This window comes from Gavia stellata, chromosome 1, assembly GCF_030936135.1.
Source record: "Gavia stellata isolate bGavSte3 chromosome 1, bGavSte3.hap2, whole genome shotgun sequence".
NCBI classification, from domain to species: domain Eukaryota; kingdom Metazoa; phylum Chordata; class Aves; order Gaviiformes; family Gaviidae; genus Gavia; species Gavia stellata.
Window position 1 is genome coordinate 126,313,756 of NC_082594.1, and position 11,110 is coordinate 126,324,865.

At 43.7% G+C, this 11,110-nt stretch overlaps 1 protein-coding gene across 1 annotated transcript in view; it reads right to left on the reverse strand.

Annotated features, from left to right (window-relative positions):
* Positions 1 to 10,678, reverse strand: part of CFAP44 (cilia and flagella associated protein 44) — a 49,305-nt gene extending 38,627 nt beyond the window's left edge. The window contains exons 1-6 of the mRNA XM_059822719.1: positions 10,610 to 10,678; positions 10,449 to 10,521; positions 4,768 to 4,857; positions 3,922 to 4,014; positions 2,854 to 3,025; positions 536 to 698 (exon numbers count right to left, since the gene is read on the reverse strand). Coding sequence (XP_059678702.1) covers positions 536 to 698; positions 2,854 to 3,025; positions 3,922 to 4,014; positions 4,768 to 4,857; positions 10,449 to 10,521; positions 10,610 to 10,678 — 660 coding nt within the window. The remainder of the gene's footprint in view (positions 1 to 535; positions 699 to 2,853; positions 3,026 to 3,921; positions 4,015 to 4,767; positions 4,858 to 10,448; positions 10,522 to 10,609) is intronic.
* Positions 10,679 to 11,110: the final 432 nt, after the last annotated feature.

An 11,110-nucleotide genomic window follows, 5' to 3' on the forward strand; every position in this document is an offset into this window, starting at 1 on the left:
TGCTCATGTGGAATACAATGAAGAGATAGCAGAGCCCTTCACAGGGTAAGGTGCTGCAAATCCAGAGGCAGCATTTGAGAGTCCAAGATCTTGGTAGGAGCTTACTAGAATGAAACCAGATACTTTTTCTCTTTGTTTATCTAGGAACTTGATTTTCTAAATTTTAACTGCAGGCAAAACACTGTACTAATATCAGCGGTGACTAGGAGAGATGAGTGTTCCAAAAAAAAAAGTAGATATTAGCCAAAGTATTTAAATAAGATTGTAATAGTTGTAAAAATTAATCTCAGCTGGCACCTGTCAGTCCTTTAAGGTACCTGAGCCTGGGACTTAGGTACGCAGATATCTGTCCTCTGACAATTATGCTGATGGGCTGAGTAGCCCACGCTGCATGGTCCACACATCCCCCTAATCAATGCCATACTTTCTTACATATATGCATGTGCAGTTGTGGAAATCTCCCGTCAGGAAACCAAGTGAACATTTTCCTTCTAGAAGGTGACTAACATCCTAAAACACGAAACAAAAGCCATACCGTCATAAACCCAATTCCACCACCACTGCTGCTCCGAAGATAACGTTGAGATTTAGTTTTCAGGTCCAGGAGCACCACTTGGTTGCCTGCTATATACAGCAGTGTTTGGCTATCCATCAGCAGCAGGTTTACACTTCTGGTGCAGTCATATCCAAAAGAATATCTGAGAACAGTTCAATAAGGAAAAGATTTCATGCTGTCTTTCCAGAAAAGTTTACTAAGTGGATAGAAACACTTAAACCAAAACTGAAATGGGAATACTGAATCTGGTGACTGAAAGCGGATGGTAGGAGAGTTTTGTTCAGTACACAGTGAAGGTAAAACATACCAAGGCTCTATAACAGAGGGGAAGGCACAAGCAAAGACCTTCTAAAGTTCACATTCCATCCTTTCACCTCCACTACAGGGCACACATCTTGCTTCTGCTGGATCCTTTGGGGCTGCAAGGAATTCATATTCTATTGGTGTTCTCTTTTCAAAGAAAATGTAAGAGATGTGCATCAGATTATAGGAACTATTCTACAGACAAGAGATCAAACCAAGGAAGTGCTCAATCTCGCTTAAATGTTTACAGGCAGATGTAGAGAAGGGAAAATCCAGTCTTCAATAGGAACTTGACTGTGTCTGCAGAGAAAACCACCACCACCACTTGTGAAAGTCACATAACATATCCCACTTGACCATACCTAGCAAAGGACTTATTGTAGCTCTTAATTGATGGTCATTACTTCCTTCATTCTAACCGTTTAAGTCTTCTGAGCACCAGGTGTGGTGGCTTGACCTTAGCTGGATGCCAGGTGCCCACCAAGCCACTCTATCACTCCCCTTCCTCAGCTAGACAGGGGAGAGAAAAGAGAATGAAAGGCTTGTGGGTCGAAATAAGGACAGGGAGATCACGCAGCAATTACCGTCGCAGGCAAAACAGACTCGACTCTGGGAAATTAATTTAATTTATTGCCAATTAGAAGTCATAGTGTAATGAGAAATAAAACACCTCCCTTCTTCCTGGGCTCAACTTCACTCCCAATTTTCTCTGCCTCCTCTCTCCCAGCGTTGCAGGGGGATGGGGGTTGCAGTCAGTTCATCACACATTGTTTCTGCTGTTCCTTCCTCCTCATGGGGAGGACTCCTCATGCTCTTCCCTTGCTCCAGCGTGGGGTCCCTCCCACAGGAGACAGTCCTCCACGAACTTCAGACAGTCTTTCCCATGGGCTGCAGCTCTTCACAAACTGCTCCTGCGTGGGTCCCTTCCACAGGCTGCAGTCCTTCAGGAACAGACTGCTCCAGCATGGGTCCCCTGCAGGGTCACAAGTCCTGCCAGCAAACCTGCTCCAGCGTGGGCTCCTCTCTCCATGGGTCCACAGGTCCTGCCAGGAGCCTGCTCCAGCATGGGCTTCCCATGGGGTCACAGCCTCCTTTGGGTGCATCCATCTGCTCCGGCGTGGGGTCCTCCCCGGGCTGCAGGTGGGTATCTGCTCCACCGTGGACCTCCATGGGCTGCAGGGGCACAGCCTGCCTCACCATGGTCTTCACCACGGGCTGCAGGGGAATCTCTGCTCCGGCGCCTGAAGCACCTCCTTCCCCTCCTTCACTGACCTTGGGGTCTGCAGAGTTGGTTCTCTCACATATTCTCACTCCTCTCTCTGCTGCTGTTGTTGCTCAGCAATTTTTTCCCCCTTCTTAACTATGTTATCCCAGAGGTGCTATCACCATGGCTGATGGGCTCGGCCTTGGCCAGCGGCAGGTCCGTCTTGGAGCTGGCTGGCATTGGCTCTATCGGCCACAGGGGAAGTTTCTAGCAGCTTCTCACAGAAGCCACCCCTGTAGCCCCCCACCGCTACCAAAACCTTGCCATGTGAACCCAATACACCAGGCTAAAAATCTATGTATGTGGTTTGTTCCTCACTTCTCCCTTAGCAGTTCTATGAGGAAGTATGAGGTCCACAGCTGCTCTTCTTCTGCCCTCAACTTAGCTTCTAGTGGAACGCCAGTGTGGCTACACAGAAAGGGAGAGCCTTCCAGGAGATATTCTTATGCTAGTCTTCTTCTTGGTCACATTAACTTGGCCATGATCTAGTTCTACAAAAGTACTTATAACAGTAACAATTATGCCCAATAAGAAATGTTTATGAGGTCAAGACAACGTTTAAGATTAAATTCACCCAGAACCATAAGTGGTCAGGATTCTTATCTGTGTCTCAACTAAAGGTATCCCACTAATGCCACATAGGCTACTCCAAATGAGACAAGTACAATTTTAAGAACATATATTAAATATCCTTAGCTTTAAATTTGCACAGCTTCAACAGGAAGGATACTTAAGAGTTAGAAGGTTAATTGGTATCCCAGAGTCTTCAGTGACAAATGGCCGTGAATATATATCATCATAGTTATAGAAGAAAGTTTCTGAGATTTTCTTTTCTACCTTCTCAGGCGTTTTTTGGGCCTCCGAGGCTACTTCACTATTATCTTTCTCTTCCAAATCGCCTTCTGCATCTCAGAAGTGGGAACATAAAGGAAATTTATATACATCATAAACTCTAGGCTCCTTGCTGATATTTGCACCTAACTGCAAAAGGGAAGGATTCACACATTCCTTGCCTCCTTCAACAGAGTAATAGGCACTCCACGGCTCAAAACAGGGGTACCATGTCTTAGTAACAACTTGTCCTGGAACAGTCTGTAACAAGTGCTCCCTCAGGCTTTTAAAAACTTTACTGTGAATATTCAAAACTGAAGAATTTAAAGAAGAAAAAAATTTGAAACTGTTTTAAAAAACTTGATTTTAAAACTCAAGACGTACTGAAGTAGTTCAGTTCAGCTTTGCTTGGTGTTTATCTCTCAGCTTTAGAAACTGAATAAAGTTTAAAGTGTCTCTTTTCAGCAGCTATTGAACACACATCATTATACAGAACAATTAGTAAAAAGACAAACAACAGACCATCATAAGACACCATTGTCCTCAAAAAGGTATACTGCTAATGTGTGACCCAGTGTAGTTCTTCACTAGACTGCGATGCAGAATACTGTCAACTTGACTTCCAACAGTCATAAGCACTTGTTAAAAGTACTTTTCAGTTTCATACCTCAGATCAAATCCCCATTACCTATTTTGTAAGCTTTTCACCCTGTCTTGATTTTTTTCTCTCCTAGGTGTTCTATAAAAAAACAAAACCCAAAAGGATCGGAGACCAGCCGTGGAGAAGAGCAAAACAAAGTACACAAGGTAAGCCAACTGAAAGGAAGTAAAGAAACTCAATCACTGTAACTTGATGGCACTGGTCTGAGATGCTGTTCATAACAGTATAAGTGAAAAAATGAAAACTAGAAAGTAGGGAGTTTTTTAAGCTCGTGCCAACATCTCCTCAGTGGAAAGCAGTACTCACCAATGCTCTCAGTGTCTGATTCCACTTGCTCCACTTCTTCCTCCTGCTCCTCTGCAGGTGGTGATTCCGTTGGAAGACTAGTTTTGCTTTCTCCTGCAAAGGACAATTGGGATTACTCTCTTAGGTATGAATTCCTTTGGCTAATTTGCTCATACATGCCATGTTAAAGAAATATATAGTTCTGTAGCAGTAAAAAAAAAAATCCCTTCTGTCCAACAATGGACTTGCAGCTGTTTAGCATTAAGTGTAGGGAGAAGTTTGCTTTCAAAAAAACATATTTTAAATCTTAGGAGAAGGAAAGAAACACATCCTATAATAGGAAAAAGGTATAATAGGAAGATCAAACAAATGCCCAAAGTAATGTGCCAATATAAGCATCAAAAATCCTTCCAAAGTTCCACAGGAGACTCACTAGTGGATTTTGTTATCCATGCTACTTAGATCTAGTGTGTTAGATGACAAGCAGAACATCTGAAATAGACACTGGACAGGCATTTCAAGATGAAAAAGGTGTTAAAAAGAGAAATGCAGGTCTCTGACTGAAAGAGACTGGCGGAGCTAAAGAATTGATTGCAGTACTAGCTAGAGACAGGTCTAAGCAGCAAAAATTTTCAGGAGAGAGACTTTGTGGGCTGAGGGACAGTGGGAACTGCAGCCATAGTGTTCAGCCCAGAACTTCACTGGAAGGGGTCATCTTTCACCAGAGTCAAAATGAAATTTGGCAACACCAAGAGCAGCAACTGAAGATGAACACGTACTAGTAAGGAAGGGGTGAGTGGTGGGAGAAGCCAGAAGCTACCATAGGTTCAGTATTGAAATCACTATATAACGGTGGGAAATACTCACGGACACCACTTTGATCTGCCTGTGTACCTTCTACTGATTTCTCATCGGCTCCCTCCTGTTCCCTTGAAAAAGATGGCATGTCCTCTTTACCTGGTGGTGGTGAAGAGGAACTTTTAGTATTTTTGCCTTCATCTGCCATTGAGACCATTTTCATTTCCTCTCAAATGCTTTGAGATTCCCAAAGATATTATTTGTGTTCTGCCTGTACACTACAAATATGGATAACCCAAAGATATGGCCAAAGATTTGTAGGGTGAACTCATTCGTTCAGGTTTTAGGTCTCCCGGCTCTGTGTACGTTGCTATAGAAAGACTAAATATTGTGTTACAGGGGAAGCTGAAGACAGATTTATATGTTTTGGGCTCGTCTTTAATATACTGGGGGGAAATTTATTTTTGAGACGAGGCTATTCCTCCACCTTTCTGGTGGACTTCACAAAAATATCAGGAGATAGGCATTCTGAGACCATCTAATATCTTGAACGGAGAAGCAGGAGAGATGAATCTTTAAGAAAAAAGGACTTTCTTCAAAACATTCTATATTCATGGAAAGTGCAATAATAAAATTAACATAATTAAAAAAACTTTAAACAACTTAATTAACACCCCCCAGCAATTTTTCAGCTTTTCATTTTCAGTGTGCTTCAATTTCACTAGTTACCATTGTCCTCTGGAGTGGGAAAGATCCATTTTTTTAAATATAAAAACCAAACACATTGATCATTTATATAAATGTCTCTGAAAGAAGCAAAAAAGCACAAGCATTGCTCTACTTCCAAATTTGTTCTGCCTTTTGGATTTCAAACACGGTCTCCATTTCCAAATACAATAACTTAAAATGAACATTGGAGCAATTTTGTACAAATACTACAGCTATAAAATACTATCAGAAAATTCAGAAGTTGAATGTAAAGAAACCTAAATATTCAGAATAACAAATACAGGCAGGATGAAAACAAATCTCTTTTTATGTGTAAATGTGACTTTGATACAAAGTAAAAATCCCTAAAAATGTATTGCCTGTTTCTGGCTTTGGGTCAGAATCCATTTGGGAAAAGATCTTTTGAGGCATTTCAGGCTTTTCAGGAATTTCAGGAAAGGCAAAGTGTCCAAACATAATGCCATCTGCCAGAAGGACAGTGAGGGCGAAGAAATATTGTAGACGTATCATTCGTGTCATTCTGTCGTCATCCTGCCCTACTCAATCTTCATCCAAAGGTTCTGAGTCTCTGCCAGAGTCTGACTTTTCTGCATAATTTCATTTAAGAATTAAAATGAGCTTTTACCACTCAGGAGTGCTGAGAAAAACTTGAAAATAGACATGCAGTAAGTTTTAAATTCAGAAAACAAACCAAAAGAAACAATTGCAATATATCTCAACATGTTTAAATGAAATTCATGAGTTTTTAATGGGGTAACAGAACTGGTATCATTGAAGTTGAAGAAATAGTTACAGTCTAGTTGCATAAATATATAGTGGAGTGTTCAGAGACCTGAATTCTAATTCCAGACCTAGTAATGACGTGTACAATTTGTATCAGCCATTTCACCTCTGGCTGTCTCAGTTATCTCTTGTGAAAAATGAGATAATAATACTTACCCATCTTAGCAAAGTGTTTTGATACCCATAGAGAAAAGTGCTATAAAATTTCAAATTATTTTAACTAATTAGCAATCATTTATCTTCTAAAAAATTAAGACTATCGTAGTTTTCATTATAAATTAATTCATATCTGGAAAACGCTTTAGGCTGAAAGAGGGTATGAACATTTCCGCCTGCATTGATATCTGGGTTCTAGTTAAAGAAACCTATTGCAGTGTTCACTGTGCATATTACTGTGATGGCGTTCAAACACTATGCTGAAACAAATTTGAGTTTAAACACTCAGAGGCTCAAGGGGGGAACAAGTCTCCTTTGGTCGCACATTCTGGGTTTCATGGGTTGACTGATCCAGAAAACTTTTGTGTAGGTTCACTGTGACAAAAGTATGCATCATTCTGAATGTTGATTTTCTTTTCCTGTATTTTTTTTGACACAATTTTCCTGAATATGCTAGAATTAAGGTTTTTCATACTGAAAACTGAGATAGTGGCAAGTAGAACTGGTGTGAAGTGAGAAAAAAACTCTCAAGTTGTCAACCAGACATTTTTCCCAACCCAAATTATACAGTATGCCTGACCAGGACAGTATTATTTTTTTCCCCTAGTCCTAGTAATTCAAGATACTGACTTGAAACACTATACAGATCCTCATCAGTTCCACCATTTAGCTTTCTAAGAACTCACTCAAGAGTGAATTCAGGTTTTCTGTGTTTCAGTGGCCAGTATTATAATCTGTGGATTTCAGCAAAGCTCCATTTTCTTTCAAATTGCCTTTCTCTTAGCTATGTTCTCAAAAGCCACAGGTCACCTCAGAATGGAGAAATGTGTTTAGTTGGGTATATTCTTTCAGTTATTTCAAAACTAAGACATTTCTTGGCAATTTTGCTGCCACACAGAATCCTTATATATAGGAGCTTCTCAAAAATTCTCAGTAAATTTGGACATTAAGAGATTTCTCGTCTCAGGCAATTGTCTCATTTATTCAAAATACAGGATAATTAAATCAAATGGGTGTTTATTTGGTAACACATAAACAAATTCACTGAGATGACACCACTTTCTTTGTATTTTGTCATCCGACATTTTCCCTCTGCAGAAAAAAAAGGTGTTCAAATGTCTAAGCTTCATAAATGCAGTGCTTGCCTTCATAAATCCTGTGACTGACACTTTAACTGCATAACATGCATCAAATTAAATAATGATCAAAATCCGGCCTACAGTTTTACTTTAGAAACTGAACATATCTAGTAGTTATTATTTTAAGCTGTCTCTGCCCCACCGTTAAGTGTGACTGTGCTTAAAAGACATCACCTATCTCACCTCAGCTTTTACATCTACAGAAGAGTGATAATCAGTTTTGTCCACTAATTCAGGATATGTAGAAATAGGAAACTATTACTGCAGAACATAACTGCAGTTCTATTAGTACCAGTAATAAGCAAGAGATTAAAAATTTATCTCTGTGCTACTTTTGCAGGATTTCCTTTTTTTTGGTTCACTCAAAAACGTGCAATTTTTTGTAGAAAAGTTTTGCCCACCGGTGGGCTTTCAAAAAAAAAAAGCCCCTTGTTCTTTCTTTCAGGAGAGCTTGCCTTGTGTGTTATTCCATTACTTGTCTTTATTCCACGTGAAGGAATTCAGTTCATCCCAGGACTCCGTTTTGCTTTATCGCTTCCAATCCTGACTCCTCTTAGCACCGTGATATGAGCCTTACAGGCTACGCTCTGCTATCGTTCTGGCCTGGGGGTAACACTGGCCTAAAATAACGACTGCAACGTTTGGCTATCATGAGGGGTGTCTGCCACGAGGAACTACATACTAATAATCTGTTTCAGGCTGAGGCATCTTCTTCAAGTCTAGCTTTACTTTGGATATGTCAGATTTCTTCTCATCTGCCAAGTCCTCTTGTTTAGCTCATCTTCAGATACAGTCCTCTCAGCAGTTTTTTCTGTCTTCCATTTCTTTACAAAAATGAGCATGCCATTGAACAACTCTCTCAGCATTCCTTTTAGCCTTCTGACCACATCAGAGTACATCAGCAATTTACTGGGCTGCTGATGAGCGCAACATGTGCAAGCAGCGGAGTTTTGCTAAACTGACTTTGATTCCAAAAAATTTGAAGTCTTTTAGTGCGTGTATATACAAAGAAAAACATCCAAGTGTAAATCAGGCATATTTATCCAGTGCTGTCTGTGTGTCATTATCGGTCAGGATTACTCCAAAATTAGTAATAAAAGTCAGTTTTAGGCAATCAACCCAAAATCACCATGAAATAATTTGTCATAATAAAGAACATTGCTGTCTCTCTTACAATAGCTAGAAGACTTGAGAGCAAGAAGAATAACAGACAATATCAATTCTCACAGCAGTTAAGGTTAAGAATATAAAATATTTACTAGTCAGAGACTGAGACAGCAAGGATAAAGCTACAAAGCAGGATCTAGATAAATCATCTTTGTCATAGCCACATTGTCTCTTTTTTCCCCCCCATGAGAGAGAGAAAAGAAGTGGACAGGAGAGCCCTGCTTAGAATCTGACTATTGCTATGTTGCACACATTCAAAATATTTTCCTGTAAAATTAGGAGAAATAAAACCTCACTCTAATTTCCAACCTTGCAATTAAAGTAGTCCTCTATATGACCCAGATGTCCTAGCTCTGTCTCATACAAGCAAAAGTTTCAAGTCTCTTAAAGTGTGAATAAAGGTTAGTTACCAGGTTTTTATTAAGCAAAAACAGAGAACAGGTGACATCACCACGGTTACTTATTAACTTACAGTATAAAGGAAAATCATAAAAATAAACATGAGAACAGTGCCACAAATGCAACAGGTAATAAAATTAACAGCCTCATACATGGTAAAGCAAAACCAACAAGTCCCACATTTCAAATGAAGTACGGGATGGTCCATCTCAGCTGCAGAACATTCATTCCTGTTTCACTTTTCCTAAGCGAAGTATCTACGTGCAAATAAAGGCTTTTCTTTTCCAAAAGCCTCTTTGTAGGAAGCCTGGTCCCACACAAACTTCAATGCACGAGGGCGATGGCACTGGCCTTCCACAGAGGTGCAGGCCCAGCACTGCCTCGGCCTGACGCTCTTCCAAGGCCACCTTCCACCCGGACAGCAGGAAAAGGCCGTGGCGAGGCAGAAGTGCCCCGTGACAGGCTGTTTTGCGGGGGATAGCAAAGGGGCAGGCAGGGGACACCTGGAGCAACTCGGGCAGAGCAGGGGAGGCCTCTGAGGGGCCATGGGGAGGGTGCCACAGAAGAGACCCCAGTGGGTGCAGTGAGGAGGTGCCGCGGCAGTGGGCAGCCACAGGTGCATGAGGAGCGGGGTGACTACCGGGGGCAGGTCACAGAATCACAGAATCACTGCGGTTGGAAAAGACCTGTAAGGTCATCAAGTCCAACCATCAACTAACACTATCATGCCCATTAAACCATGTCCTGCAATGCCTCGTCCACACGTTCCTTGAACACCTCCAGTGATGGTGACTCCACCACCTCCCTGGGCAGCCTGTTCCAGTGTCTCACCACTCTCTCAGTAAAGAAATTTTTCCTAATATCCAGCCTGAACCTCCCCTGGCACAACTTGAGGCCATTCCCTCTTGTCCTGTCGCTAGTCACTTGGGAGAAGAGACCAACACCCACCTCTCTGCAACCTCCTTTCAGGTAATTGTGGAGAGCGATGAGGTCTCCCCTCAGCCTCCTCTTCTCCAGACTGAACAACCCCAGTTCCCTCAGCCGCTCCTCATCAGACTTGTGCTCCAGACCTCTCACCAGCTTCGTCGCCCTTCTCTGGACATGCTCCAGCACCTCAATGTCCTTCTTGTAGTGAGGGGCCCGAAAGTGAACACAGTATTCGAGGTGTGGCCTCACCAGCGCCGAGTACAGGGGCACGATCACCTCCCTGCTCCTGCTGCCCACACTGTTTCTGATACAGGCCAGGATGCCGTTGGCCTTCTTGGCCACCTGGGCACACTGCTGTCCATGGGACGCAGGGACACACGGGGTCCTGCGGACGCCCCGAGGGGCGATGTGGGTCCGGAGCGGGCCCTGACCCTCCCCACCACCCCGTACCTGCGGCCGCCTCCATCGCGGCGTTACCGGTTTCCAGGCAACCGCTCCCGCGGCGCGCGGAAGGCCCCGGGAGCTGTAGGTGGACGGGGACGGCGCGCGCATGCGCCGACTCGTGGGGCGTGGCGGGGGCGGTCCGTCCGGCGGCGGCGGGCGGTTGGCACCTGCCGGGGCCGGTACCCGGTGTCACGGCCGGAGCGGCGGGGGCCACGCCGCAGCCCCGACTCCGCCATAAATTAGAGGGGCTGACGGGGGGGGTGTCTTTTGAAAAGTGACGTCTCTTTTGACCCCCGTGGCGATCTTTTCAAAACTCGGCGGGAAAATGAGATTAATTCCCTCAACTTTCTGCCGTTCTCCCCGGTATTTTGAAGCTTTTGTGGAGTACCGGGAAGAAGAGGGTGCCCCCCCCCCCACCCCCGGCCCGCAGCGTGCCGAACCGCCCGGGTCCCTCTCGGCCTCCCGCCGCTCCCCGCCCGTGTGGTGCCCCGCACGGCGCTCCCGTGCGCCGGTCAGTTACGGCGCGTCGCCCCGGAGGGCAGAGCCGGGGCCAAACCGCGCCTTTGTGCCCGTATCTCCCGTACACCTGTCCGCCCGTTTTTCACATACGCATCGTTTTAAGCCGTTTCCGAAGCTGCCCGGCTTTGCGGCTGAGGGTGCAGGTGGGG